The following is a 21,101-nucleotide window of genomic DNA, read 5'->3' as shown; positions in this document are numbered from 1 at the left end:
CTATGATCATTTCAGACGATCTTACTCCTTTCATGTAATAGATGCATAATGTATTCATCTCAAACATGTATTCATTCTGTTCAAGATGTATTTTTTTTAGTTTATGCCAGATTTACTCTTAGTAGAGAAATTATGGGAACATCAACATAAATATGATGGCAGGAACTTTATCAACTCAAGCACTGTTCCTCATCTGAAATGAAGAACACTGAAATAAAGAGGCAGGAGAACTTTCAGAGATGACCAAGTCTGATACATTAGTGTGGTACACAAAGCAGTTCAGATATCCTTAATATCAGAGAACTTTAAAGTCATTTTCCTTGCATAAAAATTCCCTCACAATGGCACTGAGAGATGGAAAACAACTGTCAATTCCACAGGCATTTTCATAATCTAATACAGTACCAGGTCATGGTATGTAAATTGGATATTGTCACTTAATATAGGTTTCATCACGTCAAAAAGAAGTTATTTAAATTACCTACCGTAAAACTGGAGCTGAGACTTTCCCCAAGATCCACTATTATGTTAGTAAATAGAGGAATTTGAAAAATGTAATAATTGGTTAATTAAAATTGATAGTTGGATGAGCCTAAAGTTATATTTGATAATCAGTTTATTTACCCAGGGAATTTCCTGCTAATTTAGTGTGATTTATGAAATAAAGACTGGACAGTTTTTATGCATGCTTTCTATCATATAATTTTGTGAGAAATACATTTTCTAGAACCTAGGAACATAAATTATGAAGAAAAGTTATCACATATTAATGAAGAAATTATATCTTTAAAGAAAGATGAGTAAGAAGATTTTAACATGCTTTTTCTAATGTAATTGTGGCTTTAGTTTGTATACATTTATGATTTTATGGCTATGAAATTTTTGAATATCAGGCTTTAGTACATTTATTTTTTCTATTTAAAATTTTTGATGTCTATATTATTAAAAGTTAATTTGGTTCTTATGCATTGTATGCTTCTTATAATGTACTAATGCACAATTTTAATGTTATATTTTTGTTTGTTTTTGGGGGTTTTTGTTTTCGTTTTTGTTTGAGGCAGGATCTTACTCCATCATCCAGGCTGGAGTGCAATGGCACAGTCTCATCTCACCGGACCCTCAACCTCCTTGGCTCAGGCGATCCTCCCACCTCAGCCTCCTGGGTAGCTGGGACTACAGATACATGTCACCCTACCCAGCTAATTTTTGTATTTTTTGTAGAGATGAGGTTTTACCATATTGCCCAGGCTGGTCTTGAACTCCTAGGCTCAAGCAGTCTGCCCACCAACTTCCCAAAGGGCTGGAATTACAGGTGTGAGCCACCGTATCTGGACCATTTTATTTTATTTCCTTATTTTGAGACAGAGTTTTGCTCTTGTTGCCCAGGCTGGAGTGCAATAGCGTGATCTCGACTCACCGCAACCTCCGCCTCCTGGGTTCTAGCTATTCTCCTGCCTCACCCTCCCAAGTAGCTGGGATCACAGGCATGCACCACCATGCCCAGCTAATTTTGTATTTTTAGTAGAGACGAGGTTTCTCCATGTTGGTCAGGCTTGTCCTGAACTCCCGACCTCAGGTGATCTGCCCACCTCAGCCTCATAAAGTGCTAAGATTACAGGCATGAGCCTCTGCACCCAGCCAGTCTGGACCATTTTAAATTTTAGATTTGACTCCAGTTCATGTTATAGGTGATACTGACTAGGATATAATAACCAGATTTTCTTAAATGGAAGTCCTCTATAACTTCAATGATAGTAGACAGGTTGTATTTATAGCAATTTCCAGTGAAATATGAAAAATATTTTCCCATGGAAACCACATATGTGATTATTTGTGTATAATTCCAGAAGTACACCTCTAAGCTGAGCACAGTAGTGAACATGCTAACTTATAAATTCCAGAAAATAATTTCAGATAAGAATTGTCTATTGTGTTGTGTACTTGAAAGGTTTATTTAAAGATTTAGTTTACTCTGCAAGTTGTATATAACACTTAAGATTAGAGAAATAAAAGGTGCAGTTGCAGGTTTTCTCATAATCCTCCCACTGTTTAAACACAATACATGTGATATCCTCTCTTCTTTTCTACCACAATGTATGTGTTTAAGTAGGTTATGCATTTTCTTAAGCTTCACAGTTATTATAGTTCCTGCCTGTGGTTTATTCAAGATCAGAAGAGCAAACAACTCTTTCTGAGTTCAGTGTTTAAACACTAAATATTCTATAAAGCAGCCCAAATGGAACATTTCTCTCTTTCTGGGGGACATGAAATAAATCAACCTGAAATAATTAAAATTGGCCAGCCATTCAGAATAGTTGCTTGAGCCTTCACAGTTTCTGTGACCCTTTGTAAAACTCTCCGTTTGATTACAGCCAAGAATCACTGAGCTTTCTTCTCCCTGATGCCAGTTCATTCTCCTGGTCAGTTAGTGGCCTAAGGAAGCAATTCAGAGCCTTGTGGTTAAGTATACTGCAGCATTTTAGTGCATTTGCATGAAGGCTCTTTCGGAATAGTACTTGGAAAGCTGGGATCTGCGCATACCTTCACCACTTTTTGACTTTGTGACCTTGCACAAGTCACTTATCTGAACCTCAGTGTCCACTGGTGAAATGAAAGAGTTGGATCAGATGATCTGTAAAATCTCTTTATTCTTTATATTCCAATGATTTACAGCAAGACTGTGCCACTACCAAAGAATTGATGTAAGGACACAGTCAAGTATTCATAGATTCTAAGAACTCATCGTTTTAGTAACAGAATTGAATTAAACATATCATCCGGTGGCTCAAGCCTGTAATCCCAGCACTTTGGGAGGCCGAGGCGGGTTGATCACGAGGTCAAGAGATCGAGACCATCCTGGTCAACATGGCGAAACCCCGTCTCCACTAAAAATACAAAAAGTTAGTTGGGCATGGTGGCGCATGCCTGTAATCCCAGCTACTCGGGAGGCTGAGGCAAGAAAATTGCCTGAACCCAGGAGGCGGAGGTTGCAGTGAGCCGAGATCGCGCCATTGCACTCCAGCCTGGGAAACAAGTGCGAAACTCCGTCTCAAAAAAAAATAAATCAATAAAATAAACATATCATCTAACTGTTCAGAAGTGAACCAAGATACCTGAAATAATATTTATTTGTTTTTAAATGGTCTATTAGATAATCAGCATTAATACAATAAACATGGGCAAACTTTTCTTCCATTGATTTTCCAGAAGACCTTGTTAATGCATTATAGTTTAAAGCAACTTTAAATTAGGAATTTTAAAGTGTGTATATTTGGTAATATTAAATCATAAGAAAATGACTTTCACAGGGCTTCGCACTAAAATTGTCTAACTTTATATGAAACCTTTATCAAGAATAAGCTTTGTTTCATGATGGCTCCCCCAAAGTAGTGAAATTGAAGAGTAAACCCCAAGAATTTTATCCTAAAAAGAGCATAAGATCCTAAGACTCCTCTTTTCCCCCAAAGTAGATCTGTGTCTTTATCTTAGAAGTATTACAAGGCACAATTCACGTTTGCCCTAAGTGACCAGTTTATGCCTTAACAACAAAGGTTATTAAGTATTTCCATTCCATGCAATCTGGTAATTTTTGACACAGATGGTTTTAAGGTAGGAAGTGTTTCTTTAGGTATTTGAATCGCCCTTCTGAAATCGTGTGTGAAACACCCCTGCAGAAGAGCCTAGAATTGGATAGGTACTCAAAACCCGTCAGCTCCTCCCCTCCAACCGGCATGCCTACTCCCCCAGCCTTATTTTATTGTTCACAGTGTGATGTAAGTGGTGATTTCTGTGATAAAGGTGATGGCTGTGATTTTGCCTTGAAAGACCAGCTAAAACTCCAAATTCCTCCCTTTCACTTTTTCAGTTACCGTGTTTAATGTTAGGGGAGAAAAATATTTATATGCACTGGGTCATAAAAAGAAACTTTTTCCTGTCTCTTTGCCATGCAAATGCAAATATTTAAACCTGACGAGGAAATGAGTGGCTTATTTGAGACAGAGACACCTTTCAAAACTGCTGAATTAATTCTCCTTCAATGATTCTGGAATAGAATTCCAGTCAAATGTTTGTAGGCCGAGTGTCCACACCAGTCATTATTTTCATCCTTGTAAGGTATAAATGAAAATAAACTTTTTGGACTGCTGATCAGGTTATCCTGTTTTTATGTCTCTCTCACAGCTGAATTCTGTTTTAATGCGGTTTTACTACGCAAAAGAACAAAAAACTGTTTTTACTTATAAATAAAAATTTTAATAAGTCAGAGACTGAATATTCCAAATTCTCTCCAATATTAACAATAGATGTCTATGGTCAGTAAAATGGCAATCTATTTAACTGTGTTTCTCAGAAATTCCAACAACCAATTTTATTCCAGCTTGATTAGATTAAGAGATTCTTATAATAATCTTTTTCTTGAATTTCATTTAATAAATCTATCAGAAAGTAGAATATTTATGATTTACATATGCAGTATTATAATAATAACAATTTTTGTATATAGTACTCTAGCATATGTTTCCACCATAAACACATCTCAGGAATAGAATGAAACTAGATGACAGTCTATAGATGCTGAATCACTCTAGTTTTAACAGCTGTTACCTAAAAAAATTCTTGAAACTACATTGGAAAGTCTTTTCAGTGTCTTTCAAATTCCCTGTATTATCTCGTTACAAAATTTTACCCCACTATATTAACAATCACATTTTATATTTTTAGTTCTTTTTTAAACTCTCCAGTCACCCATGTTTATGTCTAATTTTACTAAAACGAAACTTAGGTTTGATGATGATCTATTTATAAGAATCATAAGGCACATTTACTGTTATTGCCATCCCTTCAGCACCCCCGCCTTGTTTAACTGTTTAGATCAAAGATGTAAAGGCATCTTGTTACATCTGAGTAAGCCAAATCTAACCATAACCAAGTAAAAACCCACGGAGCAGCAAAGTGCTCTCGAATTCACACACCAGCCCCACCATTCCCAGATGTCTGAGAGCCTGCTACAGTTCCTCAAGATGCAGATTCCTTCCTCTGTAAAGTGCAGATGTTAAAGCCTTCCTCCCTAGGTTTCTGTGAGAGGCCGGCACAGAGTAAGTATTCAGCAATAGTTATTGCTACATGAATGTTAAATCAGAGAAGAAGAGCATGCAGGGTTATCTTGTGGTCTAACTAAAAAAAGGTTGCTGGCAACGTGGATGGAACTGGAGGTCATTGTGTGAAGTGAAATAAGCCAGGCACAGGAAGTCAAATGCCGTATGTTCTTGCTTATATGTGGAAGCTGAAAAAGTGAATGAGCAGAAAGAGTAGAATGATGGATACCAGAGGCTGGAAAGGGCAGAGGGGATTGGGCATGAAAAGGGGTGGGTCAAGAGGTACAAAAAATACAGCTAGAAAGAAGAAAGTAAGTTCTAGCAGTCAGCGGTACAGTAGGAAAATTAAGGTTAACAATTTATCGTATATTTCAAAACTAGAAGAACTGTTATCTTCCCAACACGAAAGATAAAATGATGTGATGGATACCCCAGTTACTCTGATTTGATCACTACACACTGTATACATGTTAATTAAAATAGCACATGTACCCTCAAAATATGTACAACTATTAAATATATTAATTACAGAATTCATGAATTTAAAATAAGTCTTCTGAATTGGAAATGTGAGTTCATGTAGATTTTATGTTTGTATCCCCAAACTGCCTTAACTCATCAAACTTTTGGTCAGTCTGCAGAATTAAATAAACCTGGAAACCATATTGCCCAATAAGGGAAAAATGGTCCCTGATGTTTGAATCCAGCCTTATGCGGCCAGTAGTTTGGTCCTCCTTGTAAATACTATTCATAGGAGACTTCTGCCGTTTGGAGCTGTCAGTCAGGAACTTCTTTCTAACATTATATTTGTTAGAGCAAAGGAAGCCAGCTTGAAGAAAAAAAAGAGAGAGAAGTGTCTGCCCTTTATATTGCTGACTATTTTTCCCATCCTCCCCCCAGTACGACTTCGTGGAGCTCCTGGATGGCAGCAGGCTGATTGCTAGAGAGCAGCGGAGCCTGCTTGAGGCAGAGAGAGCCGGGCGACAGGCGAGATCCGTCAGCCTTCACGAGGCCGGCTTTATCCAGTACTTGGATTCTGGAATCTGGCATCTGGCTTTTTATAATGATGGGAAAAATGCAGAGCAGGTGTCTTTTAATACCATTGTTATAGGTAAGAATAGACTTCAAAGCAGCATTTTCCAGGCCACAGCCTAAACGCCATGTTTAATAGAAACTAAATTATCCGTACCAATTTGGGGTAATTCCTAGGGTATTAAAGCCCTGGTAAAATGTGAGAATTATTTTTAAACCCTTTATTTGTGAATATGTGACAAACTTTGAAGTACTGGGAGAAGATAGCATCTGGAATTAGCTTGGGAGAGGAGAATACATAAGGAAACACTTTCAAATCTGCATTTGAAGTGACAGTGCTTTGCACTACTGTTCAAATTATCTAGCATAAATGGAGATCAAAGTGACACCGTTCAGCTTCTGCAAGAGGCAGGCTATACAACAAGTGTTCCTTCTTTCTCTTTTCTTCAGAGTCTGTGGTGGAGTGCCCCCGAAATTGCCATGGAAATGGAGAATGCGTTTCTGGAACTTGCCATTGTTTTCCAGGATTTCTGGGTCCGGATTGTTCAAGAGGTATGCAAGTGAGATTTTTCTCTTAAGCCGATATAAATAAGCTGTAGAAACACAAGTAATTCTGAAAACTACCAAGACAGGAAAGAAAGGGGGGAAAACTGGCATATTGCTTGTTCCAGCGATGTGCCTTTTCTTTCGGAAGCCTGATGGAAAATGTGGCTGTAATTCTTCTGTCGTGTCTTGTTTCACAGCGGCCTGTCCAGTGTTGTGTAGTGGCAACGGGCAGTACTCCAAGGGCCGCTGCCTCTGTTTCAGCGGCTGGAAGGGCACCGAGTGTGATGTGCCGACTACCCAGTGTATTGACCCGCAGTGTGGGGGTCGTGGGATTTGTATCATGGGCTCTTGTGCTTGCAACTCAGGATACAAAGGAGAAAATTGTGAAGAAGGTAAACATGTCAATATTTACAGAAGTCTGTTGTTATCTTCATAAAGAAACAGATTATGTCTGTAATCTTTAGTTTGGCAGATCTCTTGTTACAGGCTTCTTTTTGAAAGCGATTGTGAAAATCCATATTTATGAATGCATTGTTGTATTAACATTTTAACTAATGAAAAGAACAAGCACCAAAGGGCCTCTTTGCTCTTCAGTAGTGTGAATCGTTCCTTTGCTTCACTCTGAGAAAGCAAGCAAACCTCTGTGCCTTGAACCCAACAGAAGACTGTTGATTTTATTTTTAATCATTTTTTACATTGGTGTCAGCTTCTAAATCTAGCATTTTGACATCTCTAGAAAGATATAATAGTACACATCATATTCTACTGAAAAGAAGTATGACATCATGGATTTGTTGCATAGCTGCGTGTGTATAATGATGAGAGTTGAGATACCATACCGTAAAGTGCAGGTGAATTGTTTTTTCAAAAAGCACCATTTCCGTTCTTCAATCAAATTGATTTTATTGATCTGCACACACAAAGTAATGCAATTAAGTCTCTGGAATTAAATTTTCAGGCCATTGACCCTACAAGTGTAAAGTTTTATTGAGTCAAATTGCTAAATTAAATCTCGTCATCTAAAGCACATTAACGTGAATTAAGAAGGATAGAGAGTCTGCAGCTCATTTCTTTCTGAAACACTGTGAGGATCCCGTACAGCTGCCAGTACTCAGTGGTCATGGATCAGGTCAGCTGATACAGATTTTGTTATAGAGAAAGCAATACTTATTACTCTGTGATTAGGCAGAACAGAGAGCAATAGTCTGAAACCTCAAGAGCTTGTGTGTGTAATTCAGGAAAATTACAAATCCTTGCAAGAGTCTCAATTACCTAAATGGCATTAGGCTGGTTCTTAATGCTTTATTGTATTATAATTCTTTGCATTTTCAGAAACAAGGTCTTCAAAATGCTAGATAAATATTTGATTATCCAAAATGTTCATATAAATTAGATTAGGATTTAATTCTTTTTTCTGCGTGCACTGTGATACCTTCTGGATTTAATAAAAATTTTTTTTTTACACCAGCTGACTGTCTAGACCCTGGGTGTTCTAATCACGGTGTGTGTATCCATGGGGAATGTCATTGTAATCCAGGATGGGGAGGTAGCAATTGTGAAATACTGAAGACCATGTGTCCAGACCAGTGCTCTGGTCACGGAACATACCTTCAAGAAAGTGGCTCCTGCACATGTGACCCTAACTGGACTGGCTCAGACTGCTCAAACGGTGAGGTTAATAAATGCACCACCATCGAATTGCTTAATATGATTGAACTAACGATGTTATTTTCATTTTTAAAACCTCCTTTTTAAGCCCAATATGCATTTTTGTAAAGTGACTCTTTATAGAAATAAATACTAAGAGTAATGATATGTAGTTGCCTTATAAAAAAAGAACCAGGCTTAGCCAATTTGTCATTAAAATTTAGTATTATGGGGAAGAGTAATCTTTCATTTGCATAAGATACCGTATCTTCTTAACTCTCATTTTATGGAACTACTAATCAAAACTAGCCTCTCTAAAATCTGAAGTGTAGCTTGGGGATTTAAGCACATTATCTTATAAACAGAGAAGCCTGAATTTTAAAAAATCATTTGACAATATAAGGCTAAACATGATAGAATAAAGAGTATACATGTATAGATATTATGATATGTATGAATGGTTCAGCACTGAGTTTTCGGTCATACTGATATGATTATAATAAAAATGGTGCAAGGTCATTTTACTCAATCAGCCAAGTTGTTCTTGGGCACTTACTGTGTGCATGGCATTGCGATAGACCCTGTACGAATTAAAGACAACATACCGTGTCTGCCCTCTACAACAATGGCTTTCTCATTTTTTGACCTTAGACAATCATCTTAAATACATTTTTACATTATGACCTAGTGTAAGTATGCATGCTCATACTCACATGATTGAAATAAACATTTTATAAAGTGATACACACTGACTTTTTTCAAGTCTATTTTATTTTTTTTCAAATGTTGGTTGCAACTCATGAGCTAATTCCATGACTCCTAAGTTACAGCTTGAGAAGATGCCATTCTAGTGTGGAAGATTACAGTTTAATTGGGAAGATAAGATGAATACATATGAAATAATTAGAAATCAATACATTCTAGTTTAATATTATATCGAGTGTTACATGGAATATTATGCTAAATTCAGTGGACATTCAGAGAAGTGATTCTAACTTAATGAGTTTTTAGAGTTTTCAAGGAGACTTGTATTAACATTTATTTAATGATGGCAGTCTGGGTAAAGGTATAATTTTTGGCTAGGAGAACAGTATTACAAAGTACTTAAGAGCATGGACTGTGAAGTCAGATGTGTGAATTCACATCCAATCTGTACTCCTTAATAGCTACGTGACCTTAGGCAAATTGCTATATGCCTCAGTTTACTCATCTGTAAAATCATGGGACACTCTTCACAGATATGCTCTGGGAATTACTGGGAATAATGTACATAAAGTACATAGTACAAAGCCTGGCTGATAATAAATTCTAAAGACAGCTTCCACCATTATCACCACTTCCATAGGTTGAACATCCCTAACCTGAAATTCAGAATGCTCCAAATTCAAAACTTTTTCAGCACCAACATGAGGCTTAGGGGAAATGCTCATCGCAGCATTTCAGATTTTGTATTTTCAGATTAGGGATGCTCCAGAGGGTTGTATTCTGCAAATAATACAGCATCTGAAAAAGTCTAAAATCCCGATCACTTCTGATTTCAAGCAATTCAAATAAAAGATTAGCAAAGATGCGATTGTGAGAAATATCATTATATTCAAGGGACAGTGAAAAAGAAGAGTATTTGGAGGCAAAAAATTGGGTTGGGCCCAATTATGGTGGGTACGGTTTAGAAATGATAGCTTTAGGCAATGGAAGATTTGCCAATAGCAATAATTTGCCCACTAAGACAATGAGAGTATCGTTTTTGGAAAACTGTCCTGTAGCTAATGAGTCAGAGAGCATGAATTGTGAGACTTTGATGGCGAGGAGACAGGCTGGAGGGCCTTCCCACAAGCCTGATGTGGTAAGAGCATGAATTTGTTGGGAGTCAGTAGAAATGAAGTAGACAAATCTGAGGGACATTTGAAAGGAAAAGCAGACAGTGCTGAAAAAACACAATAGAGAAGCGTGTTGAGAAGAGCTGTAAGTGTGAAGCAAGGAAAATTGGTGCTAATGTAAATGGCTGTGAATGAAGCAGAAAGTTGGGAAAGGGAGAGGCTGATTGAAGAGGCAGGACGTAGGGGAGCCGATGGAAGAGAAGTGAGAAATAGAAAACCGGCTGAATTCTGCTTGGATACTCAAACTCAGCAAAATTACACAATTTTCAACAACAACAAAAAAAGAAAAATGAGAAGCAAGGAAGAGAGGAGGAAGATGACAGAGGAGGACAGACAAGGAGAAGAAATGAGAAGGAAAATGGATTTTACTAGCAGTGTTGAGTGAATAAAAACATCCTGCTCAGATTAAACATAAGGCTTGGATTCAGCGATGCGGTCTGTCTAGTCTGCTGCCCACACTGATTGCGTCCTTCTCTAAGCCTGTTTAACAGTAAGTGGCTGAGAACCTGAACTCAGACACTGCACTGCCTGGGTTCAAATTTTGGACTGGCCATTCACTCGCAATATGATGTTGTGCAAGTCATGTAATATCTCTGTGCCTCTGTTTCTTTATATATATAAGATGGAGGTAATTACAGGACTACTTTATACAGTTGAGGCAAGGTTTAAGGGAGTTAGCATGTGAAAAGCACTTAGCAGAGTGCCTTACACGGTAATGCCCAGTAAGTGTTAACCGTTACTAGACATAGCGGAGGGTGGTAATAGTAGCTACTGTGGTGGAGGGATTCTAAAGGCTGATCGTAGTTTGTCATCCCGAATTGCTCATCAATTCAGAGGAGCTTCCACATAAAAGTAGTGATTGGATATGGTTCCCCAAATGTGACATTTATGAAATGCAAATTATTTTCTCTATTAGTACATTCTAATGGCATAAGACTACATGAAATCTTGTGCTAAGACGCTAAATCACATGTTTATATTTAGCAAGAAGAAAAAAGACTGTTAATTTTTACAAATTGCTCTTTCCTGGCCTTTTGAGAAACTTAGGTAACATCTCTGCTGCCCTGTGAGTCCATATCAGTATGAACAGATTTATCTGCTACTCTACCTACCGTAGATTGAATCCTGGAAGCCCAGACTAACAAATGTTTCCTATCGGATAATTTATAATATTGATGAAAATTTCATTTTGAACACATACGCTAGTTAGAGACAAGTTTTCATTCTTTCTCCCTCCCATTCTGATTCTTGTATGAGATGAGTTTTCCTCCTCATTCTCTTCCTCTCTTATCTCTCTTCCCTCCCTCCCTCCCTCCCTCCCTCCCTCCCTCCCTCCCTTCCTTCCTTCCTTCCTTCCTTCATTCCTTCCTTCTCCTCCTCTTCTTCCCTTCCTTTCTATTTTATTCATTGTCCCTCATCTTTTGGCCCATACACCTCTGGATAATTTCATGAACCAGAAACTTTGGTGAGAAAATTCACATCTGCTAGAGCAAATAACATGCATAGAATAAATAAGAGTAAAAACACAAATTGGGGTCTGGATTAGAAAGAGCCTTGAATATCTCACTAAAGAGTTTTAGGGATATTACCACCAACCAACACTTATCCGGCATGAGTGAGTGGTATGATTTTAAATAACACGTTAACTTGTTTTGTCCTCTATTCGTAAAATATATTTTGTAATTACATATAATTTACATATAAAATAAGCATTTAGTGTTTTCTGCTGAGTTTTTAACCTATACTAAAAAAAACCTTTCCACAAAAAATATCCAATTAAATATTATAGAGATAATTACTTCTACAGTAAAGCTCTTTGGTTCAGATCTCTTATGCCTCCATCAATAAAACAGGCAGAGTAAGACTAGCTGTAGAATAATACTTGAAATACTGTCATTCAGGTTTGCTTCCTACAATTAACCAAGTCGGAAAGGAACAAGCACAATAGCTCCTTTTTTCATATAAAGTTATTATAGTATATTACCTGAATTATTTTATAAAGGGTAGTTTGTAACTGATACTATATAACTCAAAAGTTAATTCAGCCCTCTTCATAAAATGATATTGCTATGAATTGGAAAATACATATATAAAGGTTAAAGATTAAATTGGCTGCCAAAATCACATATCATTATTTTACATATTTAGACTGAATTTTTGTATGCTGCTGTAATGATTTTGGTAGTTGAAGTCTAATTTTACCTGTATACTAAATGACTGTTAGTCATAGTGAGCAGAGATCTTTATCCTATTCATCTTGATATCCTCAGTGCAAAAAAGCAACTTCACATGTATTCAACTCTCAATAAATAGAGTAGCGTAATGAATGCAATACTCTTTTTTTGAAGGAAGTAATTATAATAAGTATAGGAAAAAAATCTTTATTAAACTTTGCCATTAGCTGCAGAACAACAGAAAACTTATTAGGGTTAATAGTAAAGATCTCATATGTGCTTCCAATCACGCTGCGAAAATATCTGGTCTTGTGCGCCCCAAATGTGTCTCGTTGTTGTACAGTTCTCATTTAAAGCTTATAAAAGCATTGTTAATTTACCTTTGTGGCTTAACGTTTACAAGCAGTGTGATTCTGAATTTCTAAGTGAATCCTAAAGGAAAACACTTTGCCCACTCCCTCTTTTGTTGTGGAAATGACCTTCAGATATATAAATTCAGTAAGAGAGTAGACTTGACACCCGAAGAAACATTTGGTTAAGCTGCTAAAAGAGAAGAAATGAATTAGTTCCATCTGAAAGTTTATAGGTTTGAAAGCAACGGAGCTTTCCTCTATCTTCATCAGCAGTTTGTCCATTAATTAGCCCTTCAATTCCACTTCAATTAAATTAACTCTAATTAATAAGTTCATTACAAAGATTGACGCACCTTGCTCAAAGCTAGTGTGCTAAATGCTGATAAACACCTTCACCCTAATGAAAAATTGATTAGATTGAATAAAAAGGGTGCCTCAGAAAGAAACCTCTCGCTTCTGGGGCTGGGTTGATGTTATGTTGCTCTGAAGTTAATCAACTATCTTGGATCTCTTAATCAAAATTTTAATTCAAAGGAGATCAAAAATGTTGCCTGAAAAAACCCCTGTGCTACCATCTTTCAGTTAACAGTCCTGGGTGTTGTTTAGAAGAAATATTACAATTCTCATAGTGCCTTGATATGGTGTTTAAAGTTAGCCTGTGAGATAGAGAATTACGTGTCTGAAAAATGTTATTTGGGAAATGAATAGGGAAACAGAACATGTGACTACATAAATAGTTACTGTTTTTTAATTTTTTTTTTTTTTTTGAGATGGAGTTTCGCGCTGTTGTTACCCAGACTGGAGTGCAATGGCATGATCTCGGCTCACCGCAACCTCCACCTTCTGGGTTCAAGCAATTCTCCTGCCTCAGCCTCCTGAGTAGCTGGGACTACAGGCGTGCACAACCATGCCCAGCTAATTTTTGTATTTTTAGTAGAGATGAGGTTTCACCTTGTTGACCAGGATGGTCTCGATCTCTTGACCTCGTGATCCACCTGCCTCGGCTTCCCAAAGTGCTGGGATTATAGGCGTGAGCCACTGCGCCCGGCCTATTTTTTAATTTTTAAAATGGTTTAGTACGTTTTCTATTTGTTAGAAATGATTTCAGGTTTTTATTGTTCAGTACTTTATTTTTGCAAGAAAACCAAAGCTAATCAATAGTCTTAGAATTTTAGGGCAAAAAAACTATAGCTAACTTTAACCTTATATGTAAGGAATAAAAATAAAATAACCTTCCAAGTTTCTTTTACCTCTCCCTCTCCCTGTGTCTCAATTGGAACGAATTAAACAAAGCTTTTAAGAAAGCTTAAAATTCGTTTCTTAGACACCTGATTCTTTTTAAAGACCTGCTATTACAGCATTTGAAGCCATTTGGTCACTTGTGTGTGCTCTTTTCAGTAATTCTAGGAGTATCAAAACCTTGTTTTTCAAAGGAGAGTCAATTATATGCATTACTAAACTGGTTTTGTACTATGGACTAAGAAATTTGTATCTGTCCACAGTGCACGTTTACTGAATAGGCAAAACAGTTTCTTTTTACTTGCATGTCTGTGTCAGAAGCAATCTAATTTACTTACTAAAGTAGCTTCCTCTTAGTGAAAGTTTCTGAATATTCAAAACATTTAAATGTGGCATTAGAAATAACCCCTTTTCATATACTTGCTTTGTGTATGAAACCCAAGTCCTGCTTGAGGCCTGAGATGCTTAGATGCTGAAATATTTCATTAATTTGGGGGTGGGGGTGTGTTTTCTTGGTGATAGGTATGTATAAATATGACTTAGCTCTATATATGTAATGTTTTCTATATAAAATATATGTAAAGAGATTGTTTCTAACAACTGTCATGTGTATTTTATGCAAGATTATAGCAGCAGGTAACATTAAATGATGAATAAAGGAGTGGAGTTCTACCACTGATAATTCCTAGTAGTCAATGCTAAAATTTACTTAGCATACAAACACTTTTGATTTATTTTTGGGGATTTTGGGTTTCACTTGAACAAACTTGAGTGGAAGATGGAGCGCTGCTTATGAATTCCCCTTCCCCCTCCCGCGACTCGCCTCTCCTGCTCTGCCTCCTCTTCTTCCCACACAGAAATATGTTCTGTGGACTGCGGCTCACATGGTGTTTGCATGGGGGGGACGTGTCGCTGCGAAGAAGGCTGGACGGGCCCAGCGTGTAATCAGAGAGCCTGCCACCCCCGCTGTGCCGAGCACGGGACCTGCAAGGATGGCAAGTGTGAATGCAGCCAGGGATGGAACGGAGAGCACTGCACTATCGGTAGGCTCCCTACACGTCTGTCTGTGTCTGACCCCTTCCTCCCACAGAAGAGCCCCGATTCAGCTGTTTTCAACTTGGAAAAAGCGTAGTCTTTACATTATATTTCACTTGTCTTTCTTAACACGAAATTGTGTTTTAAATATGGTTGTCATTTTATATTGGTAATTCAGTTCTTTTTAGAACAGCTGTCACAAGAATGAGGTCTAAACTTTTTATTCATTGGTTTTTGTGATGGTCACAAAAATGGACTCACATAAAACAGACTGAATGATTTGATTATAAGTGAAGTTTTATTGAATATTACTTCTTGATGTTCCCTAGTGTCATTGCATTTCTTAATTTTTGCACTTTAGAAAAAAAAGACTAAATTTTTAAAAATATATGGCCTTGTTGGCCTCTATAGTTTCCAGAATCACACAGCTTAGGCTTGTCCATATTTTGAGTCTCTACAAAAGAGGTTTGATTTTTTATGACTTCATTTTGTAGTACCATGAGAAATAAAGTAGAATAAAATGCACAAATCTCACTACTCTTGTATGGTTTTCACTTTTTCATATATGATGACATTTGTGAACATCTGTAGGTTAAATAAAACAGACGTTTCAGATCAAAATGTGAGTACATAAGCAATATTTAGCATAGATACAAAAGTACTCAAGATACTCAGTGTCTTTGCTTTTAGCATTTGTCACTAAAAGTGTCCAGTTTTAAAAACACAACAAAAGTAAGTAATAAATTTCTGTATCACTTCAGTGAAAGTACACAATATTAACTATAAATGGCACAGCACATCCAAAATTTCAGAATTTGTGGTATAGTCTTTCTCCACATTGTTTTACATCCTTAGGGTGAAATTTGATAAATCTGTGTGGGGAGTGTCAGTAGCTTTTAAAGATTTCCTCTTCCAGTGTATCTGTAAGTATTATGTAGTTCACTTTTTTGCTCACAGGAATTGGTTAGCCAGAAACTTTGTCATGGGAAAATTGAAATCACATACGTCTTATAAATTGTCACAAGTGTGTCTTTATAAACCTCGTGTAAGGTTTATTCTGATCCTGACGTCCTTGACATCTGTTTCAAGGGTCTCACCACACCCCCACGCGGGCGATCTGTAAGAACTCAAGACCCAGCGGTAGTTGTATCATGGCTGTAATTTATCATGACCAGAAGGAAAAAAGACACATCTGGCAGAGTCTGCAGAAATCCATGCCCAGGCTTCCTATCTTTTTTCTCTCCCACTGGGGGAGGTCACGTGTAGCATGTTCCTTTCCCTAGCAGCGAAATGACTCAACATGTATGTAGCATTTCTGTCCAGGGAAGCGTGTTCGGGACATGGAGCATGCTTGTCCAACCTGTGGCCTGTGGACAGCTTTGAATGAGGCCCAAAACAAATGCATAAACTTTCTTAAAACATTGTGAGGTGGATTTTTGCAATTTTTTTTAGCTCATCCACTATTGTTAGTGTTAATGTATTTTACATGTGGTCCAAGATGATTTTTATTCTTCCAGTTGGCCCAGGGAAGCCTAAAGATTGGACTTAGAGTCTAAGGTTTTTATTGGGGCTGCTCTAGGAGGTATCCTCTATCTGCCACAACCGCGGAAATTCCAACTCTCCTAAGAAGGGTAGGTGTGGACAAAATAACCTTATCATTATCAGTATAGGGAACATCCGAATTTCCAGATGCTAGCCAAGGGCTAGCCCACCAAAATCCTGCAGATGACGCCCGCTGTTAGCTCTTACTTCCATATCCTTGGGGTTTCACTTGTTGAATTGGAGCTTCCTGCCTACAGCTGGGAAACATGTACCATTTCTGCTGAAATCAACCACAGGTGTCCACACTCATAGCCTTACACAGGGCTCGTCCCCACTGATGTGGCTTTCCCCTCCCAAAGAGAGGCTTTGTAGGGCAGTGGCAGCAGGTTGTTCATGAGAACTGTATTAAGGCAGAAAAAAGTTGAGCAGGATTTGTGTATCCTTTTGTGGCCATACAAGGGACAGTGCAATACCTCTATAACCAAATAGCTCCATGCCCCAGGTCCCAGAATGACTGTATACTAGAGGCAGGAAAGGAAAAATACACCTCTGATCATATTCCCTCGTTCTTTGTGACCCCACCGACCGATACCCAATCAAAAGAAGTGAATTGAGTCTAGCTGAGAGAGAGAAATTATGACGTGGCTGTATGTATCTTGGGAAGTACAACAAACACATGTGGGTAGCTGTGAAGAACCAGGAAGTGTGCCGAAAGTTATCCAGAGGCAGATTTAACTCACCAACCAATAGTTACTCAACAAATCATTTAGTGTCGTCTTCAGTGACCTTGGTATTTTTACAGTGCTAATAGTTCCCTACAGACGAGCTGTTCTTGAACACATTTCTAGTTGTTTAGGAACAAACAGGATTTGGGTTAGAGGTGGTTCTTTGTGTTATAATTTAATAAACCCTGTCAGTTTCATTTGCTATTACTTTTATTTATTCTGTTGCTTTTATACTCCACATGAATAACTGTATGGGAAATAAAGGACCTGCTTCATTTAAAAATAAATCTTGGCTGTGAAACTTTTAAAAGATGTAGAGAACCTTTAAAGCATTTTCTGTTCTTTTATACTAATAAGATGAGTTATTTTGTATTTAGCCATACAAAGATCCAATTGTCTTTCCCGTTTCTGCTTACTACCTGTGTATATATGCCCACCATACTTTCCTAGTTAGGGCCCTAAGTGGCCATTCGTGAGCCACAATTAAATACCCAGGAAACTTTGCTGTGTTTTCTCACTTGGGATGGTTTCTTTTCTGTGCATTTCCTCTTAATTTTAACCTTTATGCATCTAGCTGAAAGAAGCTGCCACTTCATGAAAGAATGCTCATAAATCAGCAAGATTTTTTTCTTTCTCCGTATGATGTGCCATCTCATTGAATACCAAACAGGGAGGCTAATTGAAAGAAAAATGGAGGAGAAAGTAAACAGAAGCAAACAAAAGTTCCCACTAGAAGGCAAAGCATGTCCTTCATTAGTCATCTTACTGTCTTCGTAAACTCGCCATGCTTTCATAAAAGCACAGGCGTTTTGATAGTAAAATAGAATGCCCTATCTACCTGAAAGGATTCCATTCTGATACTTTTGTTAGAATATTCATATTTTCCTCTCATCCTGAATCATGCGTTCAGCAAATTAGGGATATTCATCTGCAGGCTCATCGTCCCAAGTCCTCCTTTCTTGGGTTTTCCTCTGATATGTGATGCATGCAGATGGAAAATGAATCCAGGAGAAATCTACTTTTAGCAATATTGTGATTAAAATAGATATTTCTCCTTTCCTCCCCAGAAAGCCTTCATGATTATTGGACCCTTTTATAAGTAAAGAAATAGAGAAGTTACATGATTAAGCCACATCAAACGAGCACCAGGACTTACCGCTAAAATGCTATAATAGTAATAGCACTGATGTAGATGCCCTACTACAGTAATACTCTCTCTTATATGCGGCCATTCCATAGAAGCTGCAAAGGATTATACTCATGTCCTGCTATGGGTTTTCATGAGGTAGGAAAGAAGTAAAAATATTTAGAGGATTCAGAGACAAGTTAAAAATGTATTAAATATAATGAAGAGTTTTTTAAGTAATAGTTGACATAATTAGAATATTATATGGCTATCTCTGTAAAAAAAGCTGAAATCGTTCTGTAATGTGAGAGTTGAGGTAGGTCAGAGAAATTAGGCTGCTTCTTGCTTAGAAAAAAAGGGAAAACTCCTGTGGTACTGACCTGTGGGTGCAGCTAGTTGGCCACAGAGGCAATTCAAATGCAGTGGTAGGCTCTGCTGATCAGATGGTTATAGGCAGAATCAATAACTTTTAAGTGTAATAGTAAGTAAATAACCTGGGTAATGATAAATCCTAAATACCGAATTTTGATTTTGGCTAACCTATCACTTTCAGATGAACCATTCTTTTTAGTATTTGTTGAAGAGATTTGCCCCAGAAGTCATCCATTTGTATCTCAGAGAATTGGAAGCTGTAGATGAGATTGAGACCACAGAGGGGAATGATTGAACACTGTATTTGATTGTTATCTACTGTGGAAGGTTGTTGTGAAGGAAAAGGCTCAGCTCTCTGTAGACAGGCACGCTGTCTTCTGGAGGCTGATTGGCATTTTCCATTTATCCAAGAGATAGAAACGGAGAATATGGGTTTATATGGTATAAATGCTTGTTAGATATAACGAAGAATCTCGGGTCGGAAAGCATTTTTAAGTCCTGGAACATGCTACTCAAGAAATTTTTGAACTTTCTAAGTCATCATAGTATTGATAAAGCTTAATGCCATGATTACTTAGCTGTGAAACACTGGTCGGTTTTGTCAGTTGTTTTTGTTAACTTGAGTATTTTTAGAATGGGAGTTTCATTTTTTTTAAACTTATTTCCATCTATTATCCCAAAAGATCAAGTCTCTTGGGCTGTAGCCCCATTTGAAGAACACCTCAAGGTCTCTTCCAGTTCTAGAATTTTTTCACTATTGATAATTTCTGCTTTATTTGGAAAATTACTAGATTTGAACATGGGGTTTCCTTTTTAATCTCTATGTCATTTAACTTTTGTTTTGTTTTTCCTATGGCATTGAAACACAACAAGAAACCACCTTCACTTTTTCAGGTCACTTGGGGTTCGTTTTGTAGGATGCTCTACGTTGCATGCCTCAGTTACTTTTTATTTATTAATTCATTTATTTGTCCATTAAGCAATTATTGAACATCTCTTCTGTGATACTTACTGAGAACTATTTATTAGAAAAGTCTATGTAACATAATAAGAAAGGTATGGGCTTTGACATTTAAAGTAAAATATGTTTTTAAGTCAGTTTTACAATTTGTTCACTATTAACTTGTGTCTTTTGTTTTCTTTTCTTTTTTTATTTTGAGATGGAGTCTCATTTTTTCACCCAGGCTAGAGTGCAAAGGAGTGATCTCAGATCACTGCAACCTCAGCCTCCTGGGTTCAAGTGATTCTCCTTCCTCTGCCTCTCAAACAGCTGGTATTGCAGACGCCCACCACCATACCCAGCTAATTTTGTATTTTTTTTTAGTAGAGATGGGGTTTCACTATGTTGGCCAGGCTGGTCTCAAACTCCTGACCTCAGGCAATCCACCCACTTTGGCCTCTCAAAGTGCTGGTGTTACAGGTGTGAGCCACTGCACCCGGCCTGTAACTTGTATCTTAACTGTTCTTAGCCTCAGTTGGGATTTTTCCCAAATGTAAAATGACTATAATAGTACTTATATGAGATTTTGATGCAGAATACTATAATGTTTAAGAGCTTCGGGAATTCAAGTTCTTGCTGTACCTTTGAGTGACCTTGGGCAAGTAATTTAACCTGTTCTATGTGAAATGTAAATATTATGTACTTCATGGGATTATTGGAATTAAACGGAATGCTAGAACGTAAAGTATTTAGCAAATAATGTTGAATAAATTCAAGTTTTAATTCTGTTATGAAGAATAAGTTAGACAAACTACAACCCAGAAAATGTTTTGCGTGCCAACCTTCAAAAACAAGAGCAGTAAAACAAGACTCCTGTCCAGAAAATTTACTTTAAGAATGAATGACATTTCAATTTTATTATTATAAAATCTAATCTAGTCACTTAATGGCTACTGTTTAACAAGAAATTTCTATGTTTGGATTAGGGGTTTGAGAGTTGATTTTGGTTTTTTTATATTTTTATTTATTTATTATTGAGACAGGGCCTCACTCTGTTGTCCAGGCTGGACCGCAGTGGTTCAGTCACGGCTCACTGCAACCTCTGCCTCCTGAGCCCAGGTGATTCTCCCACCTTAGCCTCCCGAATAGCTGGGACCACAGGTGTATGCCATCACATCTGGCTAATTTTTTGTATTTTGTAGAAAAGGGGTTTTTTCATGTTGCCCAGGGAGGCTGGTCTCGCACTTCTCCCACCTGGGCCTCCCAAGGTGCTGGGCTATTGGGATTATAAGCATGAGCCACTGTACCTGGCCGAGGGTTGTTTTTTAAAATCATGATGAAGGATAGAGAAGATTGTGGCATTTTTCTGCTAGTAGTGTCTCAAACGCAGAGTCGTGTAT

General features: G+C 37.5%; 1 protein-coding gene across 38 annotated transcripts in view; it reads left to right on the top strand.

Moving 5' to 3' along the window:
• Positions 1 to 21,101, top strand: part of TENM3 (teneurin transmembrane protein 3) — a 651,969-nt gene that overhangs the window by 522,435 nt on the left and 108,433 nt on the right. For all 38 annotated transcript variants that reach the window (XM_035292578.3, XM_078366209.1, XM_078366208.1 and 35 more), the window contains 5 exons: positions 5,994 to 6,204; positions 6,576 to 6,677; positions 6,869 to 7,063; positions 8,140 to 8,340; positions 14,819 to 15,004. In XM_035292578.3, coding sequence (XP_035148469.1) covers positions 5,994 to 6,204; positions 6,576 to 6,677; positions 6,869 to 7,063; positions 8,140 to 8,340; positions 14,819 to 15,004 — 895 coding nt within the window. The remainder of the gene's footprint in view (positions 1 to 5,993; positions 6,205 to 6,575; positions 6,678 to 6,868; positions 7,064 to 8,139; positions 8,341 to 14,818; positions 15,005 to 21,101) is intronic.

Source organism: Callithrix jacchus, chromosome 3 (assembly GCF_049354715.1).
Source record: "Callithrix jacchus isolate 240 chromosome 3, calJac240_pri, whole genome shotgun sequence".
NCBI classification, from domain to species: Eukaryota; Metazoa; Chordata; class Mammalia; order Primates; family Cebidae; genus Callithrix; species Callithrix jacchus.
The sequence above is the reverse complement of the archived record's forward strand: the minus strand, read 5'-3'. Positions and strand labels throughout refer to the sequence as shown.